The 9,589-nt window shown below is 37.4% G+C and overlaps 1 protein-coding gene across 8 annotated transcripts in view; it reads right to left on the reverse strand.

Moving 5' to 3' along the window:
- Window positions 1-8,889, reverse strand: part of ap1b1 (adaptor related protein complex 1 subunit beta 1) — a 30,338-nt gene extending 21,449 nt beyond the window's left edge. For 2 of the 8 annotated variants that reach the window (XM_037777504.1, XM_037777500.1), the window contains exons 1-9: window positions 8,487-8,629; window positions 5,874-5,934; window positions 3,720-3,825; window positions 3,481-3,616; window positions 2,524-2,769; window positions 2,090-2,280; window positions 1,763-1,984; window positions 1,463-1,583; window positions 685-780 (exon numbers count right to left, since the gene is read on the reverse strand). In XM_037777504.1, the coding sequence (XP_037633432.1) occupies window positions 685-780; window positions 1,463-1,583; window positions 1,763-1,984; window positions 2,090-2,280; window positions 2,524-2,769; window positions 3,481-3,616; window positions 3,720-3,825; window positions 5,874-5,934; window positions 8,487-8,513 (1,206 nt within the window). In that variant the 5' untranslated portion in view covers window positions 8,514-8,629. Of the gene's footprint in view, window positions 1-684; window positions 781-1,462; window positions 1,584-1,762; window positions 1,985-2,089; window positions 2,281-2,523; window positions 2,770-3,480; window positions 3,617-3,719; window positions 3,826-5,873; window positions 5,935-8,486; window positions 8,630-8,708; window positions 8,745-8,777 lie in introns of those variants that run through there. The other 6 variants (XM_037777497.1, XM_037777499.1, XM_037777501.1 and 3 more) reach the window with 6 other exon arrangements.
- Between the last annotated feature and the right edge of the window lie 700 nt (window positions 8,890-9,589).

Below are 9,589 nucleotides of genomic sequence, written 5' to 3' on the forward strand. Positions count from 1 at the left end.
GAACGATTAAGTAGAAAACTAGTTCCATACTGTGACATATATTACTCAACAAATCTGCTGAGTAGGTAATACACTTTCCAGCAGTGTCAAGCTGTGCAGCTGTTCCTCTTTGTTCCTTCCTGTCTTTAACAACTCTACTTTCCAATGATCGAGAAGGACTTATATCAGCAGTTTAATAATAAATCAGGCTTATATTGTATTTGAAAATCACCAGGAACACCTAGTTTGCAACTAGTTTTCAACTGTCGGTCATCAGGGGGGTAAAAAAATCGTGGAATTTTCCCTCTAAAACGAAAAGCTTATAGGCTTTGAAATATTATATAATTTTATATGAAATATTTTGTAATGTAAATTACTAGAAACAACAGAGTTGCTTTATACATTTAACTTGAGGCTTAAAATGATGTACTGTATACTGTTCCAAAATGGAAACCGTAATAAACTGTAGTGTAATTTGTTTTATGAAAACACAGCACTGTCATGACGATAGAGTTACCTTGTATTCATTATAAAAATACAACCACTGTGCCTGACTGGTGGCCTTTATGATTTACAGTGTTATGATCTGATTGAGTCCAAGGACCAGCAAACATGAACAATCGTATAAACTAATGCTTTACTGTTGAACAACATAGTTGACAAGAACAGAACATCTGGCGACAGCGTGACATCATCTCCACCCACCTCTACTTTGATGGCACAGCGGCCAATGGCTCTGACCGCTTTACGGACAAAGTCCACATCCACCTCAGTGGCGTACTCCTTCAGCTCAGCCAGGACCTGCAGCGAGACAGACAAGCATTAGTGTCACTCAGGGCGCTTTCAAATCCGTTTGGCTAGTCCGAATCAGAGTGAAATTGATACTTTTGGTTTGTTTTCTATTTAGTCTGTTTCGGTTTCACAGTGTACAAATTAAAGCAGACCAAATTAAAAAAATGTATTTGCTGAGGGGCATGTATGAAGGAGCAAATTTATCTTTTACGTCTTGAGAGCTGCCACTTCTATGCAGGAAATTGCTGACATTGAATTATTGATGTCTAAGTGTTTTCACTTTGACTCAGCATTGATCTACTGTGTGCACGAATCCCTTCTCTTCCAGTTTATCTCGAATGACCTTAGAAACGTCACTATTTTGGTAAACTTTATTTAGCATATTCTTCTGTATGTTCCCTACGGCCCATAAGTCCAGGTCAGTCCTCTCCCACTCATGTAAACCTGTCATTTACCTGTGTCCATCTCAACAAATGCCCACACAAGCAGCCATTTCGGAGTACGATTACTGCATTCACAACCGTCCAAACGAACCGCACCAGGGGTTGATTAAAATGGACTAAATGTTGCTTATGAAAGTGCCCTTTGATGATCTTGTGAACAATATTTTTTGCTTTCTTAAAAACACTCTAAGATAATGGTTTCACAACTTTTCCAGCACAGTGAAGTTTTACAGCTGTGGGTGTTTTACCTGGGCGATGTTAGCTTGAGATGCTAGGCGAATCATGATGTCCAGCTTCTCCAGTTTGACATAGATTGGGTCATTGTACTTTACAAAGAAAACCTTCATCTCGTGTTTCAGGATCTCCGGACTAAAAAGAAAAAAAATAGTTTTATTTGTGGCAACTGTAACACAACATACAACAAGGTAAAAAGGAATCCAACTGGAATGTACAAGGCTACAATAAATGCAGCTTTTATTAAGGGCCTGATATTCATTAAGTATAAAGAATACTAAAGAGACATCCCCAGGTCATCGCGCCACATTTACCGTCTCTGTACGATGAGGTTGATGTTTCTGAGAGCCACATATTGCAACTCTGGCTCAGCAGAGAGGAGAGTGACCAGTGGAGGGGCGAGCTTCTTCAGCAGGGTGCCATAGTAGTCCAAGTCTTTGGGCAGCATCTCCATGAACTTCATTAAAACTTTAACAGCTGACAACACCACTGCAGAGTTGGCGTGGGAGAGCCGTGGGGTCACACGCTCACAGATGCTAGCAGATGTTGATGGGAGAGGGAGAGAGCAGGAAATGACTGTGTTTACTGGGTGCGTTTGCTAAATGCCATGCAGTGTTAATGAAGGCAGTGCATTCTGTTACCTTTGGGACTCGCGGTCATCACGAGGTGTGTAATTGGCCAGGCAGTCAAGAATGAATATCTGTCCCCACTCTGTACACTCATTTAAAGCAGTCAACAACTTGTTGATGGTCTGAGGGTTCAGGTCCAGTAGATTACTGTTGGGGTGAGACTCTGCTATCTCAGACAGCGCTGCCACTGCGTTTGCTACAACCTAAAGATGAGACAAGAGTACAGATAAATGCTGACAGAAAGATAGAAGTCCCCAGTCGCATTAAGATATAAACAAGAGGTCTAACACAATTCTGGCAAAATGATGAACATTTGTGTGCCAGCAAATGGCTTATCAGTGACAGGCAGAGCTGGGGCTTGTAGCCAGCTGTGTCACCACACTGAGTGATAAATCTAATCTGGCTGGCTCAATAGCCAGCAAGCAGGCTGCCTGAAGGAGTCGTACCATGGGGTTGGAGTCGGAGATGAGATCTTTCAGGGTGTCCAGGAAGCCTTGGTCCTCCACCAACTGGGCGTTGATATCATGGAGCTTGGCTACACACACAGCGGCCGTCTTCCTCACATACGGGTCTTCGTCCTTCAGACATTTCCTCAGTGGCTCACAGAGGTACTCAGTGATCTTGTCCACACGGATGCAACCCATTGTACGAACAGCAAGGGCCCGGATTAGAGGGTTAGGGTCTTCACAGTCCTAGATGGATGGTTCAGAGAGGTCACATGTATGGTCACAACTCTTCATTTATTTCTATATCATACTACATCATCTGACAGACATTTATATGCATCTAACATTCGTTTGCATTAGCATTCTGTGACGAATTAAAACATATATTGAGATGTCACTGCTATTGTAGTATGATAAAAGGGAAGAAAGAAAAATCAATCTTCAACGGATACGGTTGGCTGTGTTCAATTTAAACTGATACCTTGAGGTTTGGCAATTATCTCACTGAATTCAGAGAGATAATGACAAGTCACTTTACACAGCTGCACAGAGAAGTGTAGTCAAAAACAGCATGCATGAGTAGGTTCAAATTAGCAAGAGAATATTTATTCTCCCAATCGTACAGTGCTATACAAGCATTTCTTTCCCTCTGTATATAACATGAGCACAGTCTGAAACTTCCTGGTACCAAGAGTTCGTCCAAATGATGGAATTTTAATCAAAACATAATATTTATGTTAACAATTTCCAAATAAAATTAAGATTTCACTTGTTAATACTTGTATTACTAAAATTATTTTTGGCATGTCAAGCTGTGCAAGAACTCAAGGACTGCACAAATCTTTTTATGTACCAGGCAAGCAAGCTCTAATTGCACTGATTACAGCACTTGAATGATAATTTATGAATTGGTCATTTGATATAGTTTGTACACATTAATGACAGATTGAGCTTTACCTTTACAAAGGTGTTAACAGCCATGATCGCCATGTCTGGCTGACTCTTGGCATAGTTCATCAGGTAAAGGTAGACCAGCTTTTTCAGTTCCAGGTTGTCCGTCTGCATGCAGTTCACAACATCTGGGAACAGAGCGCTGAAGGAGGGACAAGGTGTTATATATTACTACCGACTCAAGATGGAGGGTGATTTGTTACAGTGCATTATTCAAGTGTGGATGTTTCGGACACCTGACTCACCTGACATCCTTGCCAACTGTCATGGATGCAATAACCTTCTTCACAGCCTCCTTCTTCTTCTCTTTCTTATCACTGTTTAGCTCTGCCTTGAGCTCAAAGATCTCCCCTGTACACACAACAGAAAAAGGGCAATCACACATCATGTAATCCATGTGTGATGTAGGGGGGTGGGAAGGAGTACTCTGCAGCTAACATTGACCTCTTTCCCAGCAGTTTCTGATACTAGTGGGTGGTATTGGTTGTCAGGGGTTTATGTGCACATGCTGCAAGCAACCATCCTGATATAGACTGCATGAGTGATTTTTTTAAGCCCCCATCACCTTCTTCCGCATTTATTGTGTAACCAGCTCACTGTGGCTGCTGCTTCTTCTACCATTCTTCCCTTGCAATATCTAAGATAAAATATTGCCCATATCTTGATGTTTTTATTTAACGATGAGTTAGCACATCACTGACTTTGGTGACGAAGGAGACACTTTCAATAACTGCTGCACCTTATAAGTCTTCTGGTGCTCAAATGATAGAAAGTTTTTATTACAAAGCTGCAGCAGGACGTGCTCATTTGGCATTATTAGTAGCTGGACAGCAGCAGAATTACAGCTCCAATAACATGGCAAATGTGCAAAAGTCATGTTACCTGACTGTTGATGAGTAGGGCTAAACCGATTATTCAATATGATCTTTTATCAACTTACACAACAAAACTTGGTATTGAGGTTCTTAATTTACGTGTTTACGTACTTGATTACATGAAATTCTGCATACTTTTGTATCATAGTACATATATCTAAGGCAAAAAAATATTCTTATTAATATCATGAACTGGTCACATGCTGATCTCTCTGATAGTGGAGATGCCAATTAGGACTGGGCAATATGGCCAAAATCTTCTATCATAATGTAGGTCATCTCATATCTCGATAACGATAGAGTATATATATATATCACGATATAGCACATTTTCTGGTAATTCAATAAATAAATAGTCCATATGAAATAGCCACACGGTGAAGTCTATTTTGTGTACTGCTGTGTGAATTAAATACTTGACAAATGAAAGTAATGAGTATATTGTAATTTAAAAAACTTGAGTGCAAAATGAACATAACAGTTTTAAGTGAAATTATAGAGAAAAAGAAATAAATATAGGCCTAGCCTATAACACGATAGAAACGAAATAGAAAAATATATAAGAGAGACATTCATATGTCATTTTTACTTGATTTGATTTTTCAGGGGGGGGGGTTGTTGCTTTATTCAAAACTGAAAGATTCTCAACCTTAATTAGTTTACATTTCAGTACATAGTGTCACTACTAAACATACACTGTCAATTTTGGGCTTAAATTTGAGTGTACCTACTTTGAGTTTCCCAGACATTGTAAACCACTAATCACTCCAAATCTCCTTTAAGATGTTAGCAACAGACTGCACACACAGCGACATCGGGCAGATGCACAGAAAAAGCACATACTGAAAAAAAATATGCTCTCATGCCTCAAGCAATCCTAACAAATATAAGAAGTCTATACACCATCACTCCTAAGCATCTGTTTACAATTCCAAAGCCCCATGTGTGGGAACATGCACAGTACTGGGTCATGTGAGAAGAGCCACACAAATACAACAGGAGGCACAGCAGGACCGATAAATCACTGACAGCTAATGCTCAACATGTCTAATCTGATTTACAATAACCAGAGCTGTTCAGTTCTTGGCAACAACGTCATTACAAAGCAGGGTGATGATAACATCTTTAGTTACATTTTTGGTTATATATATTCAGCACCTCAAACTTCAACAGAATATGCATATATGTCTGGAGAAAATCTTAAAATCTTGAATTGAGTAAGCATCTTTGGCTTCATAGCTCGTATGATAATGAAGATGTCACACATCATGTTGCCCTGAAAGCACTGATATCTCAAGTTAATTAAACTATTTTAATTACAAAAGACAAGGTCTCCCTTTGCAGAGATAACAATTCAGCACCACCCAGCTGACTATGCCACAAAAGGCACAAACCACAACAATAAAAAACACCACGAAATAATGCAATGATTGAGAAATGATTATATTAAGAAACCTGTAACTTGTCACAGAGTTTTACATGTTAAATCATTTATCTTATGAATTAACAAATCAGTTGTCTGACCTTTCTTGGTAGTAGTGAAGTACTTGGAGTCCGTCATCTTGGATCCAAATTGTCGATTCTCCTGCAAAAGACAAGAGAGGGTGAGAAAGATGACTGTGAAATCTTTTCCTGAATGGAAACTTGGAGCAACACAAGAGCAACAGGAAACACTAGAAGTGCAAGCACAGGGAAAAGAAAGGAATTCCTGTCTTCTCCTGCACAAATGGCAGAGATCTGTCAGAGAGAAGAAAACAACGGATTTTGCTAAGAAAAAATACACTAATGTCTCCTCTTTAAACATGAATCTTGTTGGACAGCATGTATGTGACCAACCATATCTCTTCACTTCTGCAGAATGTACTATGTGCTTCCTGTTGGTGATTTCCACTCTTGGTGCAGTGCCTCTCTGCAAAGGATCGTCTCCCATTTACGCAACAATATTTCCTGCTGTCAAACTTGAGCAATAGTGCTTAAGTTAAAGGGAATGCTTGCTCAGTTTAACCCAAAAGAAAAGATTAAAAAGTGAAACATTATTCTGCTAGAGGGGAAATAAAACCAGGATTTACTAAAAAAAATTGACCATGAAATTTTTTGTCTTATGGACTCTTTCTGTTGTCTTTTTCAAGTCAAGACAAAGCGTTTATTGTCATATGCACAGTTTCCCTGTACAATGAAATTCTTCCTTTGCCTTCCACTCTGAATGCTGGTTACAAGGAAACACAAAGTATAAGAAATATATACAAGAAAATAGATTAAGTTTAGTTTTGCCCTGAATATACAGTGAGCATTTTCTGTTGTTAATGTTAAGGACAACACACTGATAAGGGCCATCATGTATTGTTATGTTATATCATGATTATGATAGATAGATAGATAGATAGATAGATAGATAGATAGATAGATAGATAGATAGATAGATAGATAGATAGATAGATAGTAACTTTATTGATCCCGAGGGAAATTCAAGTTTCCAGCATCACAGCTCCATAGCGTAAAAACATGTTAGTAAAAAGGCAGTAAAAAGTTAGTAGTGCAAAGTACAAAAAAAATACCAGATATAAAAATACAAGGAGATGAAGAAAACTGTTAAAACTGAATATAGTGCAGGGTAACAGCTGTGATACACAACTATTAAAAAGTGAATATAGTGCAGAAGAGACTGTTAAAAATGAGTATAGTGCAGGGTAACTCCAGTAGCTTAGTCTATGAAAGTGCACTGTGTGCATTATTATTATAATAAATACTCTATCACCACAATACTAATATTGATGTAGCTAGTCCCTGGCAGAAACAGATGGCATCTCAGTAAAAAAAAGATATCATTATCATAGGTAACAACATCTTTAGCCTTTCATTTATTTGACTGATTGTGTTATCCTAATAAGGTTGAACTAATATAGTGAAACTTGCAGGAACAATGATGTTAGCAGGGAGGAGTGATGTTGACAGTTATTTGACACCAAGTCTAAATGAATGACAGAGGCCTATCACTAATTAACTTGCAATTAATAACAATGAACTGCATCTAGAAAACAGAGCATTTCATTAATCTAACATATCAGTTTATCATTATTCTTCACTGATCTTCGTGTAAATAGTTAGCTGTCAACATTAAAAAAAGTGAATATAGTGCAGAAGAGACTGTTAAAAATGAATATAGTGCAGGGTAACTCCAGTAGCTTAGTCTATGAAAGTGCACTGTGTGCATTATTATTATAATAATACTCTATCACCACAATACTAATATTGATGTAGCTAGTCCCTGGCAGAAACAGATGGCATCTCAGTAAAAAAATATATCATTATCATAGGTAATAACATCATTAGCCTTTCATTAATTTGACTGATTGTGTTATCCTAATAAGGTTGAACTAATATAGTGAAACTTGCAGGAACAACGATGTTAGCAGAAAAGATAAAAAAGTGAAACATTATTCAGCTAGAGGGGAAATAAAACCAGGATTTACTCAAAAACATTGATCATGACATTTTTTGTCTTATAAACTGTTTTCCTGTACAATGAAATTCTTGAATGCTGGTTACAAGGAAACACAAAGTATAAGAAATATATACACAAGAACATAGATTGAGTTTAGTTTAGCAGGGAGTGATGTTGACAAGTTATTTGACACCAAGTCTAAATGAATGACAGAGGCCTATCACTTATTAACCATTAATAACAATGAACTGCATCTAGGAAACAGAGTGTTTCATTAATCTAACATATCAGTTTATCATTATTATTCACTGATCTTCATGTAGCTAGTTAGCTGTCAACACCAGACGAGCTGTTAGCCACAAACTGACGACGAAGCTAACGTTGAAGCTAACAAGACGATACACCTGACGATAATTCACGCTGCTAACCACACCATACTGACACTGAACTCACAGTAAACACTTAAATAGTTCACAGACTAACAATAAAAGTACTTCACACTGACTGACTTTAAGTTAATACTTCTAACTTAACCAAACAGTAGAGGCTAGCTGGTTAGCATCAGGCTAACCGTGAAGCTAACGGTAGCATAGCAACCTCCAGAGTGTTTAATTACAGTTAAAACTATAAACACGTGACGGGTTAAGTTAGTTAAGTTAATGCACATTAACGATGCTATTCGAGCATTTACTCACGCATAACTGATTGGCCCATTCCTGCATGTTTGTGCAGTAGTTAGATGAATGAGAGTGGAGCTAGCTGCTAGCTGTGTTGGTGCAGTGTTGCTGTCAGTGTCAGCTCGCTGCTGTTACTCTCTACTGAGACATGATGACCTTCTGACTACCGGCTTAGAGGAAGGCTAGGTAAGCTCTTAATCTACCGGCCTGGTTTAATCCTTACCCAACCAATTAGCCTACCTTCTGGAGTTAAAATTAGACTCGCCACACACTGAGTTTGGAGAGTAAATCTCCCCAGAAACACCTTACCGTGACAGGCTGTGGTGCTGGTAGGTAGTAGAGCTGCTGTGATGGCCTCCGTCTCCTCCCACCGAACTCACTTCCGCCTTCACACACTATAACGTCTGACAACACACGAGACGCGTCAGCTCTCATCCAGAGGAGGCTGCTCAAAGCAAACTACTATTATGCTCTTTTCAGCACTTATAATTATATTTATATATATATATATATATAGCTGTTCAAAGCAAACAACTATTATGCTCTTTTCAGCACTTATAATTATATATATATATATATATATATATATATATATATATATATATATATATGCATGCTCAAAGCAAACTACTATTATGCTCTTTTCAGCACTTATAATTATATATATATATATATATATATATATATATATATATATATCTGCTAAAAGCAAACAACTAGAAATTGTGGTCAATTTCAAAAAGTTGACAACATCAAGATTAGTTGATAAAATATTAAATGTAACTTGTAATTATATATATATATTTATAATTATATATATATATATATCTGCTCAAAGCAAACAACTACATCCACAATATGCTCTTTTCAGCACTTTCAAGAAATTGTGGACAATTTCAAAAAGTTGACAACATCAAGATTAGTTGATAAAATATTAAATGTAACTTGTGATTATATATATATATATATATATATATATATATAATTATATATATATATCTATGTTCAAAGCAAACAACTATATCTACAATATGCTCTTTTCAGCATTTCCAGAAATTGTGGACAATTTCAAAAAGTTGACAACATCAAAATTAGTTGATAAAATATTAAATGTAACTTAT

The sequence above is a fragment of the Sebastes umbrosus genome, chromosome 8 (genome assembly GCF_015220745.1).
Source record: "Sebastes umbrosus isolate fSebUmb1 chromosome 8, fSebUmb1.pri, whole genome shotgun sequence".
Lineage (NCBI taxonomy): Eukaryota > Metazoa > Chordata > Actinopteri > Perciformes > Sebastidae > Sebastes > Sebastes umbrosus.